General features: G+C 36.2%; 3 protein-coding genes across 6 annotated transcripts in view; 2 read left to right on the forward strand and 1 right to left on the reverse strand.

The window, feature by feature from the left end:
- LOC125682460 (stimulated by retinoic acid gene 6 protein-like) overlaps positions 1-3,226 on the forward strand; it is a 55,071-nt gene extending 51,845 nt beyond the window's left edge. For all 3 annotated transcript variants that reach the window (XM_056159654.1, XM_056159662.1, XM_056159665.1), the window contains 2 exons: positions 1,054-1,217; positions 1,580-3,226. In XM_056159654.1, the coding sequence (XP_056015629.1) occupies positions 1,054-1,217; positions 1,580-1,920 (505 nt within the window). In that variant the 3' untranslated portion in view covers positions 1,921-3,226. The remainder of the gene's footprint in view (positions 1-1,053; positions 1,218-1,579) is intronic.
- A 1,749-nt stretch (positions 3,227-4,975) lies between these two features.
- On the forward strand, positions 4,976-13,787 carry LOC125660664 (uncharacterized). The gene is made up of 4 exons (XM_056159676.1): positions 4,976-5,775; positions 6,427-6,602; positions 6,767-6,864; positions 10,014-13,787. Exons 1-4 carry the CDS (start codon positions 5,559-5,561, stop codon positions 11,218-11,220), a joined length of 1,698 nt encoding a protein of 565 aa, XP_056015651.1. The 5' UTR covers positions 4,976-5,558; the 3' UTR covers positions 11,221-13,787.
- Positions 13,126-20,812, reverse strand: part of LOC130053070 (stimulated by retinoic acid gene 6 protein-like) — a 29,180-nt gene continuing 21,493 nt past the window's right edge. For both annotated transcript variants that reach the window (XM_056159630.1, XM_056159642.1), the window contains exons 13-16: positions 19,250-19,367; positions 16,748-16,879; positions 14,376-14,539; positions 13,126-14,259 (exon numbers count right to left, since the gene is read on the reverse strand). In XM_056159630.1, coding sequence (XP_056015605.1) covers positions 13,931-14,259; positions 14,376-14,539; positions 16,748-16,879; positions 19,250-19,367 — 743 coding nt within the window. In that variant the 3' untranslated portion in view covers positions 13,126-13,930. The remainder of the gene's footprint in view (positions 14,260-14,375; positions 14,540-16,747; positions 16,880-19,249; positions 19,368-20,812) is intronic.

Consider the following 20,812-nt stretch of genomic DNA (forward strand, 5'->3'; position numbering starts at 1 on the left):
TTTTCCTTCTCTTAGCTTTTTCATGCCCTTGTCATATCCCTATCGTTCACGTTGAGAAGCCTCGGTTTATCAAACCCTTGCAGCTGATGCATTTTGAAGAAAATGTATGTCTGGCCCCGAAAATAAGTCAATGTGGCCTCATTTTGAAATGTTTTAGCTATATATACCCATATCACGCCCATATCACAATTCATGAATCTGTGTGGCGTAGGAAAATCAAATGTAGGCAGTTGATGCATCATAGAGGTAAGGTATGTTGTGAATCAAACACTGTGACCTACATGTTTTGAGGTAAGATTTCACACATTTATAAGCCTTAGTCAATCAAGTCGTCTGGTGGTGAATATTTAGGTCATGATTACCAACTTTTGGAATTTTTTGGTTATACATAATCAAATTCTTTTGGGGTCATGTCTTGCACACTGTGATGCATAGCATCATCCAATGTGGTCATTTAATGCATCTTCAGGTAAAGGGCAGTGTCACAGCTTGTGACTATGAGTATGCAAACAGAAATATGCAGTATGTACAAATAGTTCTAGTTCTTCAAATAGACACAGTTCTTAGCGGTGTATGTTTGTGAATACTGGTTATCGCGGTATTGGTCATTGTGATGGTTTCTTTGAATCCAAGACAACATAAGTTATTGTATATAATGTTTTTTGTTTTAGTCATATGATTTTTTCTCTCTTCTTTATAGAAACATTACACTCTTTTCCAACGTAGTAAAGATGAAATACAATTGATGCACATTTATTACGCACAATGCATTAAAAATTGATTTTTATTCTTGTTGATTTTTTAATCGTTCATAATTTTTGCACACAATCATATGCGAGAATAGTTCTCTGGAAAAGAAAAAGAAAAGTAAAGAAAAGATGAAAACATTGGGCGTGGAACACATCTTTGTAAACAATACGAATTCAATCAAACAGAGTTTTATCACAATAAACTTGCTGCTTGTCACTTTAATAATATTACACAATTATCATAGATATCAGTCGACATATGATTAACAAGAATGAGTAGGATAATTGATCAATCTTTTTGCAGGAGAGTATACCAGAACCTGTCCTTTTTCCTATTTTTCTACTACATGCTGATCGGTCTGTACCGGTGTCTGTATCGTGTTGTCATCTCTGTAATTCTGAGTTTATTCTACTTCTCTCGCATGGATAAACCCATACTGTTCCCTGGGTTTGAACATTTAGATATAGGTGAGTGGTCAGAAATCTGCAACTAAATTGTTTTCCAAATTATGTCCACACACACAAACACACACACACACACACACACACACACACACTCTCTCTCTCTCTCTCTCTCTCTCTCTCTCTCTCTCTCTCTCTCTCTCTCTCTCTCTCTCTCTCTCTCTCACACACACACACACACACACACACACACACACACACACACACACGTACGTGTGTGTGTATCTATTCTCATATACAATTAGTGATTCAGATATCTATTTTCGTGCAAGTAAATATCATAATGGCGCCTGTATTTTCACAAAGAATGACACAAGTGAATCTTATGAGTTTTGTTAAAATACATGGTTTGTTTCCATTGGTTCAAGGGTATATGACGTATCTCGGCTTCCTGGAGGTGGAATTGCATCACTGTCATCCAGTTGTCGTCGTCTTTTGTGACCAGATCATCAAATCTGTCAAATCAAAGTTCTTCACATCCCAGGAAAGGCAAACCAGAATTGAAACGGATGTATATGAAAACGACGTGTACGTATTTTCAAACGTGCATACAGCCCGAGTAAAGAACAAATGGCTGAAGATGAGAACTTTGATTAAAAATCAGTCTCTGTGTAAAGATTCCAAGACCAACATTTCCTTTCAGCACCCACTCCATGCAAAGAAAACGTTCGTGGGATGTAAAGCTGAAATCAAATCTAGCGAGGTGTAGACATTTGTGAAATTTCTTTATTGAGAATTCGTTAATTTCAAACTTAAAGGATTATGTAATACACATGTTATAGAAAATTGCCATAATATGTCGTATGCATTTAAAGAGAGGAATACGTCATCTAACTTTTTTAATTACTGTTACTCATTTTGAATTACTGTATACAGGGTATATTTCGCCCGTTTTTATTTTCGTCTTTTTCCTGGACATCATGTTTCAAGGTGTTTTGACAAAAACGAAAAGGGATTATTTCCCTGTACACAAAATGTACTAATACATTTTATACGCCCGCATAAAAATGCGGGCGTATTATGCTATACCGCTGTCATCCGTCTGTCCTTTTCACTTTGTCCTCGCAACTCCTCCTAAACCTTTTGGGGGGTCGGTTGATGAAACTTGGTACAAAGAAAGATCACAATGTAGAGTTGTGCATCTTGCAAGGGGAATGCTGTCCAATGTTTTAAAGGAGTTACGGCTCTTGAACTTGACTTTTTCCTATTGAAAATACTTTGTCTTCGCAACTCCTCCTAAACCCTGTGGGGGATTTCAATGAAACTTAGTACAAAAAAATCACAATGTGTAGATGTGCATATTACATGGGGACTGTTGTTCCACTATTTTGGAAGGAGTTACAGCCCTTGGACTTTGATTTATTTAATGCAAAATACATTGTTATGGCAACTCTGACGAAATCCTTTTGTGGATAATCCTTTCTTACTTGTTTAAATTCCTGGGTCAATAATGTATGCGGGCGTATCATGTACCGGTTTAGCGGAGCCCTATTTTTATAGGTCCGTTTCGCTGTATAATATATTATATGCTTGACTTCTAAGAGGATCGGACCTGTGGATTATGAACTGAGAATAAGTTGAATATTTTAATTAGTATACTAGTATTTTCCATACTTAAACACGTTTAAATAAAGTATCACACATACACTTTGACATTCGGATTATGATTTAAGTACTTCTTTCAAGGATGTTTGAAAATGCACAGTACTAGTCCCCTTTTGACGTTACAATACCCTCCCTTGTTTCATTTTACCACTAATGTGTTCGTTTAATCAACATAGTACGTATGTTACCCGAGTGCACTTATTTATTGTTATGTAATTTATCAAACCTAATCTCGGTCTGTTTGATAAAATAAGTATGTGTTCTGTTACACTATTATCAGCAAATACAACAATTTTTAATTTTTTTTTTTTTTTATTAATGAGGACTATTTCTCAATTTTTATATGAAATTTTGTCTTTTAGTGTGTTAATTTCTATGTATGTTCATGAATTAAACTGGAATGTTTTAAACTTTGGTTTTGAATTATGAGTTTTCATAAAAATAAAGTCTTTATTTTTTGCGAAGTATTATGGATTCTAAGATATCACTCCCATGTAAAAGCGGTAGCGCATGCTTGAATAGGTCCAGAGAAGGACCAAAAGATATCCCGGAATGTCACAAGGGATAACACCAAAGTCATGCTGGTCATGATATATGGATCATGACCAAACGTACATTGCAGTAACATCAAATGTGATGTTTTATGACATTACATGACAAGCACGCCAAACATAAATTCACTTGTTTAGATAAACCTGGCAACCCTAATGTGTTTTCTGTTGTTTGTCGTCGTTTATGTTAAAGGTGTCACGAAATGATTCTTTTCAAACATAGACGTAGTCATTCATTTAAAATTATCCAATAATAATATTCAATTAAAATTATCCAATCATTACCATGATGATTAGCAAATATGATTTGTTTTCGTTAAAAACAAATGTCTTCCTGCTCCCCAAATTGGAAGTGCTCCAAACAATCTCCTCTCCTTAATGTACTGCACGGTATGGAAAAGAAAACATGAGCAGGAATCATATTGTAAAACTTATACGGTACCAATTTTGATGCACCAGATGCGCATTTCGACAAATAATGTCTCTTCAGTGATGCTGAACCGAAATGTTTGAAATCCGAAATAACTCTGAAGTAATAGAGCTAAATATAGCCAAAAACAGCGTGCCAAAAAAGTGGAGCCAAATTTGTCCAAGGATAAGAGCTATGCATGAGGGAGATAATCCTTAATTTTGAAATGAATTTCTAAATTTTATAACAGCAATTAAATATACATCCGTATTTTCAAACTAGTAACGAAGTACTTAGCTACTGGGCTGTAGAGACCCTCGGGGACTAACAGTCCACCAGCAGAGGCCTCGACCCAGGGGTCATAATGTAAAACTTATACGGTACCAATTTTGATGCACCAGATGCGCATTTCGACAAATAATGTCTCTTCAGTGATGCTGAACCGAAATGTTTGAAATCCGAAATAACTCTGAAGTAATAGAGCTAAATATAGCCAAAAACAGCGTGCCAAAAAAGTGGAGCCAAATTTGTCCAAGGATAATATTTCCTTCCAGACTAAAGGAAAATATCCCATTATTTAATAATTGTTTGTTTGGTAATATTTGTTTTATATAGATACTCAAAATATCTCCTCACATAGATTACACAAATAAACAAAGAACATTTTTCATTTAAGATCCTGTTCATTCGAGATGCTTTTACGGATTTTAATTTCAATGAGATATATCAACAATTCCTGTTTCTCCATATAGGACTATACCAATCTGGGTATTTCCAGAGGTAATTTTTTTCTTTTATTTCCTAAAAAGTTGTATAAAAACTTGTAAATTCTTTACTACTTCATTTGGATAACATTAAAGGAAAATCTCCTCGCAAAGACTATCATGACGTCACAATAGACATCTCTAAAATAAACAACTTTTTATCAATATTTGTATTCACACCTGAGTATGGATGTTAAAATCCAGAAAGCGCTAGTGATTTGAATATATTTTGGAACTGCATATTTTCCTGCTTTTCTATTTAATTATTTTGACTGTGTGACATTAATTCTTTCTATTTGGATTAAGTATATATATATATATATATATATATATATATATATATATATATATATATATAATCCAAATAGAAAGAGAAGAGCTATTGGTTTCTTTAACGTTCTTATATCGCATATAAGGTTCTTTCATGGTCTAGAACACAATTACAAATTTATTTTCCAATTTCTTGCACATAACTTCCACCTGTATATGACATTATCACAAGTGAAATCACGTGTTACCGAAGTGACGTCATCCCTTTTCGTTGTTTGATCGGAATCTATGCAGACGCCATATCGAGTGGAAGGTAATTTAATTTATATTTTGAGCTGTTGGAGGCTTGCATTGAATGCATTTATGGTTCTCAAGATTGTTGGATATCTTGAAGGGTTATTTTAATAAATGTGACTGTTGGATGTCAGGAATGTGAAATTGATATAGATGGATTTATGTCGAGGAAGTGGGCATGGGCCGACATCATGACGACATGAGATGCCGTGGAGCGGCATTTATACGAATGTATGACTACGTGTAGATAATGCGATTTTCGTGAACGTATTTCTTGAAGAATTTTGATGGAAATTGTAAATGATAATTACTATATGTGAAGAGTAATTTGAAGTTAGTTGGTGTTGGTTTTAAACTAGATATTAAATAATGTTGCCAAATTCCGTAAATGTCCGGAAGAGTAGATTCATGTCGAGTATACGTCATTATACACACAGTTTGGTTTACATTTTAGATGGTTCAGCCAGTCACGTTGAAAAAAAGACACAGCTTAAAGGGGCTTTCTGTGCTGCCGGTATTAAGGAAAGTAAAGGACGGACTTCTGGAAAATGTGAAGGAGCTAGCACGTGTTGCTGTAGGAAGGCGCACGGAGACGATGCAATTGAAAGACATATCGAAAGCAGTGGTGGATCTAACAGGAGAGCCTATGGATGAACTGTTGGAGTTAGCAGGTTGGTTTATCAATAATTACTACGTATTTTGTCTATACCATGTGCATCTAATGGTGAGTGTCCATTTTGTTGCTTAGATAAGTGTTTTCCATGTGCGTTAAACATGTAAATGCAAGCACGTTTGGTCACGACAGCATGTTAGTGGCTGATCACTGCTAATAGATACATATGGGGAACTCTGCTGATATCAACTGACTGATTTAACAATGAGAAAAGGATATATGAGCAAGATGTTAATGAGATAAGCAACTAATGGCCTAAAGCTGAGAACTTAATTGTGAAAATGGTCATGGTTTATTTGCATTGTTGACGTTCTTGCTCTGTTAATGTTAAGCAATTACAAATCGAGGGTATATGAAATGTAACTACTATTTAGTAAATAGTAGCATGGCATTTAGTTATTAAGCAAAGCATACATATGGCAGAGGTTCAACACAGGCATGTTGGACATAACTGACACACAGGTAATACATAGAAATACAACATGTCTGAATGGTTACATGGTTTGACTTCGAGTGAGTGTCTCAGTGTGGGAAACCCGCTCATGCGCGAAGTCATGGTTCACTACTGTAACACACGACCCATCCATTTACGGACATCTAACTCGACTACACTATTGTTACTGTACTTTAGTATAAGGTTGTGTTGCAGGGAAAGATATTCAAGACCTGGATGCTGCGAAGTTGCTGTTGCACTACTGCATACTGGCAGCAAATGAGAAGGGGCAGCCCAAAGGGCAGATCTTGCAGGGTGAATGCACACAGGCAGTTGCAGGCCCTAGCACGGGTATATCAGCAACTGCTGATATTGCAGGCGATACTATTGAGGTATAGCACTATTTTGTATTTGATACGTTACTCTGCTTATGTGGATTCAAATGGAATGAAAGTCCTTTTGTTGTAAACTTTGCTTTTTAAAAGGGAAATAAGAATTGTAAATATTATATATATCATATGTATATATATGTGTAGTATTATACACACACTTTCAGGGTGATCATGTCCAAGTCAAGAGGAAGAAGATGGATGATGTGGAGAGAAGGCTGTTGGTTTTGGAGAAACTTGAGAAGGAAGACGTCTTGAAGGTGAAGGAGAGAGTCAAAGCTTTAGCTGCACAGCAAGACCCAAGCGAGTCGTTAATTTTGATTACTCTCGATGAATTAGCTCGCCTGTCTAGAAAGTTGGGGGATAAGGATATGGAAATATTTGAGGAGTTGTATAGGCAATGTGGCCACTTGCAGGGGAAAGTGAACATTGCAAATTTATGTCTTACTGTTCTTGGAGTACAGGGAACTGATCTTGTTTCGAAGGCAGTAAATAAGTGTATCAAGGAAGGCTGTAATTTGGGGTCCAAGGGTGAGGGTGTGAAGGCTAAGGGTGAGGGAGAACCAGATCAAGGGTCTAGGTATTCAAATTCCCCTTTGACAGGTTTGTATCCTATGTATTCAACACCTTTTTTCAGTGCACCAGGGTTTCAACAATATCCATTTCAGCCATTTCATAATTTTGGTGCTTATGGAAAGCCACGGGCATACAAAGCTTCAGGAGGTATGGGAAAGCGTAATGCTGGTAGGTTAGCTTGTCATTTTTGTGACTCGACACAACATTTGGTAAAAGATTGTGAGCTGATGAAGGCTGCTAGGAGGAAATAGCTGGTTTCGTATACATATGATAGGAGATATGTGAAGTACATGGTACATGTGTACTGGTGTTCAATAGAAATGCTTTCATAAATTGCCATTGTTTGGTTTGTATGTGCTGGTACTATTACTGTAACAAGATCTAAATGTTGGATGTTTTTTCTTTACATTAAATGATGTAATGATAGTTGATGGTTGTTATATATTGTATATGTGTGATAGAGAATTCTGGATCTTACAACCCAAGGACTCTGATGCCTTAGTGGACTATGTTCACGTGGGTTGCTAAGTGAAGGAGTTCCACTGATGATTGTCACTATATAGAAGTTTAAAACGGAATGTACATTTGGTTTACAGGAAAACAACAGAGCTTCATTGTTGACTAGCAGTGATAAAGTTGAGCTTGAGAAAACAACAGAATTTAATCCCATGGAAATAATTCCTCGTCAAGACGGAAAATGGGTGACAATCAGTTGTGGGACTCCTTCTCTTGCAACCCACCATGTTAGTGCAGAGTCTGTGATTGCAGGGTCTAATTTTGATTTGGACCAGTTGCCAGTGTATAGTCCAGATGCATTCTTTGCAGGACAGTTAGGTAAAAATGTTTCTGCCTGGGAGTATGTGTTGGAGAGGAGTGGAGTGAATGAACACAACTTGTTGAGTGTGAGGAAGTGGCTGACAGAGGGAGTAGATGTAAGAGAGTTTTTCACTCACTTTAAAGGAAATTTTCGTGGAAAGCCATATGATTCTAAATGGCCTCCGAGTGTTGCCTTCCCCAACTCTCCTATATGTAAAAATTATGATTCTTTTATATCTAAGGTTTTGTATGAGAAAGTTGAATCGGGTGCAATAAGAGTTCTGGGTAGGATTGGTGAGTGTGAGATGCCTCATATTATTATGCCTTTGAGAATTGAACCAACCAAACCTAGACTGTGTCATGATGATAGATATCTAAATCTCTGGGTGAGGGATCTCCCCTTTCAGCTTGAGACTTTAAGGGATGTTCATAGACTAATTGGGGATAAAGCGCTGTTGGTAACAACTGATGAGAAATCTGGATATGATCATATACGATTATCGCATCATTCTCAGGAATATTTTGGGTTATAATATGGTGGTTATGTTATGGTTTATACAGTGATCCCTTTTGGGTTTAAGGCATCACCTTATATTTATCAGACTATTGGCATGGTAGTGACGTCTTATCTTCGGAGCCTGTCGTTATTAACAGTTCAGTACATCGATGATCGGTTAGCAATTGCAAATGTTTCAGGAGCAATCGACCCATTGGTAGAGGGTTATAGGGTTGCATATGTTTTAGTAGAGGTGTTGACAAAGTTGGGTTATACTTTGGCGTTAGAGAAGTGTTCCTTTGTCCCATCAACATGTGTCAAGTTTCTAGGTTTTTTAGTAGATTCTTGCAGGTAGGCTTATATTTTACCAGAGTACAAGAAGCAGAAATTTGCAGTTTTGAGAGAGAATATTCTGAGTTCAAGGGAAGTCACTGTGAGGACACTTTAGCGATTTGCTGGCAAGTGTATATCTATGGGCTTGGCAGTTCCGGGCTGTAAATTGTTTTGTAGGGAGATTAACTTGACCATCTCTAGGGCTGTGAAGGGTAGTAAGCTTGTGTGTTTGACTGATGAGCTGCGGAAGGAATTGGAGTATTGGCGTTTTCTGGATTCCTGGGAGGGATGTTGTCGATGGAGGAGGGAGAGTCATAGGCAGGTTGTCTTATCCTCTGATGCATCCTTATACAAGTATGGAGCAGTTGTAGAACAGAATGGGAATAGGTTTGAGGTTAGTGATTTTTGGGAAGAGACCGATAAAAGATATATTCATTTGAAAGAGGCTGATGCTGTGTACAAAGTATTGTTGGCTCTTGGCCAGAGTATAGCTGACTTGAAAGTGCATGTTTGGACAGATAATATGGCTGTACTTGGAGTTTGGCAGAATCAAGGGAGTAAAGATAGTGCATTGAATTGTATTACAAAGAGTATATTTTCTTTGACTTTACAACTAAATTTTGAGTTGAGTTTGCAGTATGTTCCCTCAAAGTTGAATGTGGCGGATGCACCTTCAAGAAGTATTAATTATGCGGACTCTATGTTGGATAGGCAGGCTTGGTACTTGGTTGAAAAAGCATTTGGTCCCCATACAATTGATTTGATGGCCTCTGATTCTAATGTAATGAAGGGCCAGGAGGGTGAGTTGTTGAGGCACTTTACACCTTGTCCGATGCCTTTTACTGCAGGGGTTGATGTGTTTGCTCAGGATCTTGCACAGGAAACTAATCCTTATGTGTTTCCTCCATTTGGTATATTTCCGGTGTTGTTGTTGTTGTTGAAGGAACGACAAGTTCCTGTGTGTACCTGTGTTCTTCCACGTATACATCCGGTGCCCATATGGTGGCCTCTGATTGAGAGGTGTAAGATAGCTAGTGTTGTGTTAGGTTTCCAGGGGCAGAAAGGAATTATCCGGGTTCCTACAAAAAAAGGGTATGCCCTTGATAACAAGGGGTTGAAATGGACATTGGTTGCTTACAGACTTGCATTTTTAAAGGAATAAACGTGTTTGATCTTTTTCAAGAACAAGATATAACTGTTGATGTTCAAGTCTTGGATGACAGGCTGAAGGAGTTAGATGCTAGGAGGTCATCATCACTGGATTCTAAAAGGGAAGAGTGTTTAAGGAGGGAGATCACTGAGTTTATAGCAAGGGTGTCGGGTCAGGGGATTGCAAGTTGTACTGCTGATGACATCAGAAGATTTTTGGTATGGAAGGATCAGAGTGGTAAGAGTCAGGTTCATATGATAGAATGTCATTTTCTCGGAAACAAAGGAGTATTTGAGTGTAGTTGTCCAGTCCATCTGGCCTCGGGCACTGTATCGTTGATAATCAATATATTGTTGAATATGTTTGATAAGATGGGATTTGGAAGATCTTGGAATGGGGCTCTTTGCTCGGGGAATCCAGCCGCTTCACCTATAGTGAAAGGATACTTAAAGCTAGTACAAGAGGAACAGGCAAGGACTCACTTGGTACCTAAGCAGGCTAGACCTATTTTTATAACTAAGGTTAGGGCCATTGCGGGTTTTATTAGGAATCGACTGAGTTTACGTTCTATATCAGTTAAGAAGAAATATATCTTGTTACGAGACCAGGCTTGGTTTAAGTTACAGTTTTTTGCTGGGGATAGAGCAGGAGATCTTGCAAATTTGGTTACCCAAAAGGTTAAGTGGCTCAGAGATTATTCAGATTTTGTGTTTAATCACACCTTTGGGAAGACACTTGGAGGAGCTAAAAGGAGGAGTAACATGTTTGTTGTTAAGAGGTGTGCTGAGGAGGATATCTGTCCTGTACTAGGGTTACAACAGTTTGTGTCGGGGTGTAGGGATTTGGGTGTTGATCTCTCTTATGGCTATCTCTTTAGGATTGTTGGCGAGGACGCTCGGGTCTTGGATCAGCCTGTAACATATTCAGTGGTGTATGATAGGTTACGGTTATATTTAAGGAACATAAGTATGGATGAGGAGGAGACTCCACACAGTTTCAGGGCAGGTTGTGCAGTGGCTTTGGCTATGTCTGGTTCAGTGAATGATATAGGGCAGATAATGAGACATATTGGATGGTTTGGGGAAGGAAGTGCTGAGTATTACAGTAGGCTGCCAGCTTTAGTAGAGTCAGATTTTGTAGCAGGGAGATTGGCAGCGAGTGTGAAGGATGCAGGAATGATACAGGAGAAGTTTCAGGAATGTGTACAGTACGATAGTCTTCAATCAGCATTTTCAGTGAATAAATTGTAGCGACAGGAGGTTTGATGGATCGAGGGGTGTTTATGACATTACACAGGGACATGACTATGTGATATAAAGTGCTATATTGTGCTTTATTATACAATTGTATGTATGCTCTAATGGGTTCAACTGAGTTTTCAAATAAATTGGAAATAACTAGATGGAGTTTGTTCATAATACAGCCTATATTCAGTACATACAGGTTTAAGGTGGTTGGTTTTTGTATAGTAAGTATTGGGAAGGGGACCAATGATATTGGGACTAGAACTGGATATTGGATTCCTAGATCAAGACTTTTACACCCAAAACTTCATAAAGGAACTGAGGTTGAAATGTGATTCCACTTGTGATACGGTAATATCACAAGTGAAATCGCGTGTTACCGAAGTGACGTCATCCCTTTTCGTTGTTTGATCGGAGGGTGATGATGGACAGTATGAGATGGAAGAACGGGGAGGTAGGGTTAGGGTATGATGATTCCCCACCCACCCACCCCTGTGGACCACATCTTAACTTTGGTTCCTACATCAAGACTTTTACACCCAAAACTTCATAAAGGAACTGAAGTTGAAATGTGATTCCACTTGTGATACGGTAAGATCAAGTACATGTAGCATCGTTTTTCAGAAAGGGGGTGTAGCCGGAGAAGATGTCTTCCCAATATTACGTATAAAATTCTTGAAAAAAATGAATTGATAACAACAAAGAAAACCTAATCCTAGCATGTTATGTTGGCTGCTCTTCAAAATCTTTCAATATCCTAATACATGAACTCGGACCTTACATTCGTACTATTCGAAAATTAACACGTCATATCTGAAGTAATATTGCATTGTAGCGTGGTTGTGGTGTTTTCTCAATCAGGTAGATAAACCAGTGGGCGGGGCTAGTGGTTCTATGACACACTTTTACAACTTTGCTATGTGAATTATCTCCAAAGTATCTTTATTCAAAATATTTCAAATGAAGCATTTGACGAGTTCTGTACAATGAACATGGGGATGGGCTTTTTATCCACCGGGAAAAAAAATATGCTTTCACTGACGTGTGAAGATAATAAAATGAATCAGAATGAAATTGAAATTAGATGGATATAATTTGTTATATTCCACCTTTTTGAGTACAGGGATAGGGGCCAGATTTCATTTTTATTAAGATGATGCCAAATATTTTTGTTATTCAGAGGTTCAGTGCCCATGATTCATATTGTTTTACTTTTCGTACTTTAATTAATGCAATTTTTCATTTTCAACGCTGTAATTGTTTTTGCCTGACTCAATAAAAATAGATATAAAAAGATGGATTTAGCTCTGTCGCCGTGATTTACCTTTCTAACTTTTCTGTCTTTGATATCTTCACAAATTCTAAAAATACAGTGGAGGCATTTTCTCATGAATGCGCTGCAATTGGGAACAATGTGCGTATGAATGTTCAAATGAATATGCTGTGTCTGTTTTAACGCCTGTAAATTTCGACAGAAATGAAATTAGAATGTAAATATAAGAAATAAACTGAAAATACATGTACATGAGGGTATGCATTGTAACACTTAACATCGGCATACTTTTCATGAAGCATGTTAATAGCGCTTCATATGCTACACCAGCGTAAAACATCGAAGTCCATACTGTTATGTATTTTCAAAAATGAAACTCATTTCACTAAAGAACATTAATGATATTTCCGACTTCTAGGACATTAGCAAAAGAAAACATCATCCGTTTCGAAGCAAAAAGGTGGCACCGGGGACGAATGAACAAATTCGGTCTTAGCAAGCTCAAATCTAACACGAGAGGAAGAATTTGAATTGTGTCGTTATTCTGACAAGAAACTAAATACTACTGTTTATTGTGAAATGAAGTTAGATATTTATCTTCGCTGATGTCGCTAATGAAGATATCTTTTAGATAGGTATGTTATTTTACTAAGATATGTACGTTAGTTTTAATTGAGAATCAAAAACATCGATACAAAAAATACACAGTACGACACATTACTCCCGTAAAGGGAAATAATCACGGTAGCAAAACGAAATGTTCCACATATAGTCACAAACCGGAAGTAATGATAAAAAGAGAATATAACGAACAGTGGCCGATCTCATAAATCCCTTACGGAATGCAAAATAAAGAGTTTGGCAAACATTTTGAAATAACAGATTGATCGAGAGAGAACAGATTGGTTATCTGTGTAACACAAAGACAATTGAAGAAATTGTTGTGACTACGTGTCCACATTGGAAAGAAATCTATGACAATTAAATGTAATGGATATACCCCTACATAAATCTAAATTATGGTGCAGACTTTCCAGATAAAAGGTGGGAAAATCATGAAACTAAATATTGAACAATGAATGTGCACAAAACTATCGAAGATAGGTTCTAATTTTACACCAATGAACGGGATATGCTATATACAGTGTAGGTAATATTTAGATATAATTGTCATCAATCAAAAGCCACAGGAATGGAGTCCACTCATTTGAGTATTCTTTTCGTGTTTATAACTTGACGACGAACAAATAATGCTGCCATGTTTCAAAACGTTGGAAAACTAAGCTACTGGACTATAACCTGCAAAGAAAATTCAGTCAGTTTGACTTCGGTGGAACGTGAATTGAATAAAGCTAATGAAGTCAATTTTGTTTTCGATACTTTTCTCATCAAACGTTGTTTAGCAAGATTTAGTTTTAACACACGGATAATAACCAACATTTATCACACAAGTTCTGTTTTCGTCAGCCTTGGTGGTTCAAAATTGTTATTTGTTTTCGATGTTTTGCATAGTGATGGGTTGTTGTTCAAAGTCAGGATTTTCATCCATTTATTCCAAATCTGGTTATTGTAAGTTCTAGCACTCACACTCTTCATTGAGCGATAACTAGTTTTCACTGACTCGATGTCAATTGAATTCGCTGCAGATAAACTGAAGTCTTTTAGTTCACCACGATTGCTGATGGTTTTCAACAACACTTCACAGAACACCCGTAGCACTGGATGACAGTGAGCCAGTTCCACGTTCAGAAGACTTATATAGATCATATATCCTGCAACAGAATTATAACCATAATACAACAAAGCGCAAGCATCACACATTCTTTATAATAACCATTCAAACAGATCACAGAGATGAGTTTACTCAGGTGACGTAAAAAGGGTATACCGTTATCATAATGTTCAAATCCTGACACCAAGACGCTCCTGTCAAGTCTTGGAACAAATATCAATCCGATCACTAGAGAGTATGCCACACGTTTAAAGCATTTGAAAAGTCCGAGCACGATGTAGAAGAAAAATAAAAAGAAAGCAAAATTGTGGTAGACTTTCCTGTAAAGAAAAAAAAAGATATATCTAGCCAATCATTTTTTTTTTTATTTCAACAAATGTGATATTCTTCGAGATGTTACTGACAGGCGCCGTAGTTGTGCTCAAAGGCAAAATACGAAACATTACCTTTCCGAAATTAAACGCTGAAAAACGAATTTATGTACTTATTAATTAAATGTATCATAACCCCCCCCCCCCCCCCCCATCAGTCTTTAACAGATTTTTTGTATATTCGAACGAAACTGTAGATACAAGTACATGTATATACATTTTCCTCTCAGATAGGTTTGATAGCCCATATATCATGCTTAGCAACATAAAATTCAAAAATAGTTCTCTGCATCAACAATAATGCCAAGCCTTGAACGTGAAAAAATTGAACGCAAGTACGTTTAGAATAAATCGGGTCCATGCGTCCCAGCACTAACGAATATCCTTGTTCTTACAAAGATGAGACCCATGCACTAACTGTGTCTTGATAAATCAAAATTAGCTAGTAGACAACTACAAATAATATGTACACAATATTTTAATGTTATGACAAAGATTAAAATTTTGGACAGAAAAACAAACAGACGGGACAAAACAAAATAAGTCCTGGGTTCTACTCAGTCTCTATCTTTGCACCGAGTCAAACGTCAAACATGTGTAATGACTGTTGCTTTGCCAAGTCACTTTGTCAATTAAAAGTGAAAGTTGCAGGTCTTTCGAATGTGACTAAAGGATACATCGCATGTTTCCAAAGTATACAAAGTTATATGCATTTTGTTTTGTCTTATGCTTATCCATGCGACGACAAAATAGTATCTACGTCTTTTCCCCTCACACCATCCTTTGAAAAAGTGACAAACCTCTGTTAATCCTTTCTGCTGACAGCTAGTACACCCTTAAATGACATAAAACACCCTAACACAAAGTTATTTACAAGCCGCTAGCGTGATAATTGGCTTAATCTCTTTATGAAATGGCTAACAACTGTTTTCAAACCTTCTCGCCCGAAGTCGCATATGAGGCCACACATAATGGGAAATAAAGTATCGAAAGTACATGTATAAATAAGCATATCGCAAGATGTGAATTTTATCGCTTTCAAACTCAACAACTGCGCAAAATATTTCATTTAAAACACATTCAGAGTAGTTTCTTGTGAAAACAATTAATCTTGCTGGAAAAAATAAAAAGTTTAGTAACATGTGATGTGTCCTTTAACCGTGAGGGTTCCTTGTCACGGTAAGCATTATCACGATATTAAGAATCCTCGCTGCTATGACATTGCACCATATGTGTAGGCTAAAATAAGTGGCACCTCACTTAAAACTATACAAGTGAATATTCCAGAATGGGGCGTAAAACAATATACTGAATAAAAGCGAACGAATAAGATATGTTTCGATATCTTTGTATTTTATATTTATAAACTAATTTATTTTGATGCAATGTTTAATTTTTGTACAGTAGAATTATTCTGGCGTATATGGTCAACAGCGATACAACTCTGCATCTCGACTATATATACATATGTAAATATCAAGTTGTCAACTTATTTGCATATTTTTACCCCTGAGAAGAGTTTTTATGGAATTTCTATTGCCACCTTCTTTTGATCTCACATTTGTCCGGTAGAATGGTGGGATATTGTTTGAACAAAATTGAATCCACAAGAGGATGTATTTACATATGTATCATTGAGCCAAATTGTAGTTCTAAACATAATTTCCCAATTGTACCAATCTTGAAAGTTTAAACCCATTTTGAACACCCTACGTATTGTTATCTTCCTTCGAAAAAGACACCCTCAATAACCCTTGATTTGAGCAAACTTGAATCCCCTTAAATAAAAAATGCTTTGTTTAAGGTTCATTTGGAATTGGTTTGTGGCTCGTAAGGTCCAAAATGTAGTGACTACATCAGCAACGATAACAACGACAGACGACGATATTTCAATGAAAAAAGATCAACTGAGCTTGTAAAAAGATGATCCCGCGGACGCGTCTTCAAACGAAATCAAATATTGACACCCAGTGTCTTACAATGGCGTGCTTATCATAGTCATTACATATCAAATATTGACACCCAATTCCTTACAATAGCGTGCTGATTATAATCATCGCATGTCAAAATTTTGTGAAATTCGTCGTTGATATGATGTACGTTTTTGTGCTTCTATATTCTTTTCAGTAAATATTAATATTCATCAATATAAGATACCTATTATTCAGAGCCAACACCCTTCGGACTCCATTTCCATTTTCTGATGATACCCAATGCCTCTGTAGAAATAACCGCTCCGTCAGTTTTCTCAATGACAAAACAAAGATAAAGGCTGCCACCACAGAAGGGCTAAAAATAGATTAACTTTCTAACATTAAAAATTCAACACCTACCTTTAATATTTTGAAATACTTGCACCCAACAACTGGAAACTAAACATCAAATGCTTGAATATAATTTTGGCAAATTCTATAACACTACTGTTGAGAAGAATTAGCTTTAAAATTGTCTCCTTGTAGATACCTTGGATATTAAAAACTGAACATAATAACTGTGCATGATATAAGATTATTCCGTGGTCTCAAGATGTGGTCAGTAAGGCTCCCTGTAGCTTTTATTTCCTCTTAAGTCAGTTGTATGATCTGAGACCATATAATTAGCGACGCAAAATACTATGCTGTTAATAATGTCACGTAATATATTCCGATTTTCATTTGAATAGTATACTAGTAAAGCTGCTGATAGAAAGCATGTAGATTGCATGTTGCCATACATAAGAATATGAAATGTTTTAAAAATCGGAATGATAAAAGCTAAAGTTAACGAACAAGCATCAATATTATATAGAATACAAAATTAAAAGTAGGGCAAACACAGACCCCTAAAAACACCATTGGTTGGTTCATGTGCTTAAAGTTATATTAGCTCTAAACCTGAAAATTTTATGTTGTTATAAAATTGTGTTATCATGATAGTTTTGTACGTAACGTTAACCATCGTCATTGATAAAATTAAAATTAAGTTTAAGATTTTATCAAAATACCGATTTCGGTTCTATTGAATATAAAGCATTATATAGAAATCAATTTGTGTACGAGAAGACAATAATGTAATCTTGCTTCATTCAGGGCCTCTGGAAAAGTTTTCCAACACAAATATGAATAACAAGTTTTTTAAAAACACTAAAATAGTAATACATACATGTAACTTTGTAACAAAAATTTACGACATCAAAATGAAAGCTAGTATTGCTTGAAGAGGAGTAAGCATCTCTTGTTGAGCAGCCAGAACTACCGTTAGCCCTAACAATTGGTATGAAACACGACAAACAGCTGTATTTGCAAATAAGTTCATTATAACAACCATAAAATCTAAGAATCTTAGTCTAGCCAATGTTGTCAAAATATACTCCATGCAATGAGGGACCTTGCCAATCGGCTTATATTTATGATATACATGTAATTTAACATCTTCACAAGTCAAGGGTTATTGATTCGTTAGCTCGCACTAACCCTTGACATCAGTGACTATAAAAAAGTTGGGCTCGTTTTGAATGTTTCCACAAAAGAGTGGGAACCAAGGATAGTGCAGTTCTATTTATAACAACGCGAAGCGAGAGACTCAAATAAAAACACGTGTATTGATACCTACAGTTATGGCTATTTCAATCGTTTAAGCAATATTGGCTTTAAGCAAAAAGGTTTCCAAACTTGATCTACTATAAATAAATGTAATTAGTGGTGTAATTATTTTGTTAAGCTTTAGTAAAGTGGTGTAAAGCTTTTACACGAGAATAAACATCTTCTTGCTGTGACCTTCAATTAGACATTTAGATAAATCGACGACGTTTCATCTATTAACAATATTAATTTGCATTCATATGTCGATTCGATACATCCCTCTGAACGCGAGAAAAAGACACCACATAGTCCTCCACATCTGTTTCGTACTTAAATATTTTATTGAAAATATGTATTAAGGGCAAACTAATATCTCAACTTTATGACAAATGGAATGATTTTAGCTTCTCCATCGTAAACTTCCCATATTTATGAAGCAATATTCTATATATTATCACCTGTATATGGTGTTTAAATCTTTCAACTGATTGGATTTCCAAGAACTTGATCTACGTTTGATCAGTTTTTAAATCGATGTAGGCTATTGACAAATAATGTTACAGGGGTTCCAACTCAGCATTTCGCAGATTATATGGTCGTTATAATGATCTAGTTTGCCAATGCAACCTAACTTTCGGTCAAATGCTGTCTGATGATTCATACCGATTGTTAGGCCTTTCTTGAATACGGATTACTTCGTTTATCTGATTAAGACATACGGCTTATGGCGGGTGTGACCAGTCGACAGGGGATGCTTACTACTCCTAGGCACCTGATCCCACCTTTGGTATATCCAGGGGTTTGTGTTTGCCCAACTCTCTATTTTGTATTCCTTGAAGAAGTTATGAGATTGATAACTGTTCGTTATCTTCACCTTTCATGGAAACATATCATCCTCATCAGTTTGAAAAGTGGGGGACAAGTGACTCGTCTGCCCACCTTTTCCTACGCCCTAGATGTATGCATGTACACCACCATTCATATTAGATATGAATGTTAGATTACTTTTAAATCCCCGTCATATCAGACAACACTAGCTCGAAATCGTTAAATTTGCATCTCAGCACATTTAAAGCATAATATGTAGTTTATATCTTACATTAAGAATTTCACAGGTTGAAGAAATGAGTTAGGAACTTTTCCCATCAGCGGAAGAACGACCAAAAATGCAATTAGCATGCATATAGCAAAAATCACCAGAATGGATATCAGGTAGCCTGGAACAGAAAAAAAAATCTATTTTTGTTAACACGTGATTTGGCATACTATGCTGCACTAAGATTTTATCTGTTGTACGTCCCTTTAAGAATTTCATCAGCTGTAAGTACCACAAATTACAGGTGTGGCTTTCAGGGTCGTAGCAGTGCGGGTTCGTTAACATGCTAACACGACACGAAACCTTGGTTTGAAAGCCATGTTCAAAGGACCAGGTACTCTTATTTTGAAATACTGATCGATATTGACGAAGAAGCAATCACTATCCTAGAATCATAATACCATTAAAGTAGGAAATAGTTTCAGTAGCACACTTCATACATGTAAATTAAACATTTTCAAAACCTTTTAAAGATCGTCTTTTAAATTCTTTTCACGGTATTCATGACGCTTTCTCAATTTAGATCCTCAAAATGTTATTCCCAAAAAACTATTTTTGACACAAAATAATGGAATGTTCACTTTATGCAAATCAAGGAATATCTCTACACTAAAACTGTATTTCATTGCTCGTTAAAACATCTCATATGGAGTATGTTTCACCATCGAAAGAATTATACAAGCTCTTAAATATCTTATATGAATTTTATTTCTCTTACAAATAAGACACTTTAAAAGCTAGATTTCGCTGTGAATTGATGCATGATATGAATATCTAATAAAACATGTCCAGAAGACTAAACAGGTGTTTTGTATTAGATGCTTTATTAACGAGGCATTTAAATACATGTAAAAGTTTGAAACAGATATCAACCTAACTTTTGAAATCGTACTTAATCACTATGAAATACCAAAGGATCTTTTGCAAATCTAAATATGAGTGAACGATTCTCGAGATGGACGTAAAACAATATACATTCCATCAATATTTCAATATGCATCATATATTTGCATGCTGTAAAAGTGCATCAAGTAACGTCACTGTAACATGAATCAAAGTACTTAAAGTACTCGTGGGAGTTGAACATTGTGGAAATTCAGTTAGAAAAGATAGTACTGGAAGGGTAGGGGGATAAATGACTGAATATTATCATGATTTTAGATACAAATCAACTGTTGTTGTTTCAAAGCGTTACAACAGCAAACATGGATAATGGAAGGCCCATGGGCCACAACGCTCCTCGAGTAACTGAAGTCGTGTTGTTGTTTTCTAGAATTTCACCCCTTTATATTCTCATGAAAAATGTGACCACATATTATGGCCCAAACATTCAAATCAATATGGTGATCAATGCCTTGCAGTTATGAAGAAGTTTTCCCCCTGTATATATACATTCAAGTTTAATCCTAGTTATAGCTAATTCTAAGGATTCATTACTTGAAAAGGTAGTCCAATATGCTAAACTGTCACCTGAGTATACTACAGTCCTGTAGAGGATCAATGGAATGGTAAATAATTGTATAATAACTCAAAATAAATGAAATGCAAAAAAATTAAAAATTGTCG

The sequence above is a fragment of the Ostrea edulis genome, chromosome 1, assembly GCF_947568905.1.
Source record: "Ostrea edulis chromosome 1, xbOstEdul1.1, whole genome shotgun sequence".
Lineage (NCBI taxonomy): Eukaryota > Metazoa > Mollusca > Bivalvia > Ostreida > Ostreidae > Ostrea > Ostrea edulis.

Excerpts from the sequence above, each read along its gene's own strand:
- LOC125660664 (XM_056159676.1), top strand. The coding sequence starts at position 5,559 with ATGGTTCAGCCAGTCACGTTGAAAAAAAGACACAGCTTAAAGGGGCTT. Across the intron at positions 5,776-6,426 it reads TGAACTGTTGGAGTTAGCAG|GGAAAGATATTCAAGACCTG; the intron begins GTTGGTTTATCA and ends GTTGTGTTGCAG. Across the intron at positions 6,603-6,766 it reads TTGCAGGCGATACTATTGAG|GGTGATCATGTCCAAGTCAA; the intron begins GTATAGCACTAT and ends ACACACTTTCAG.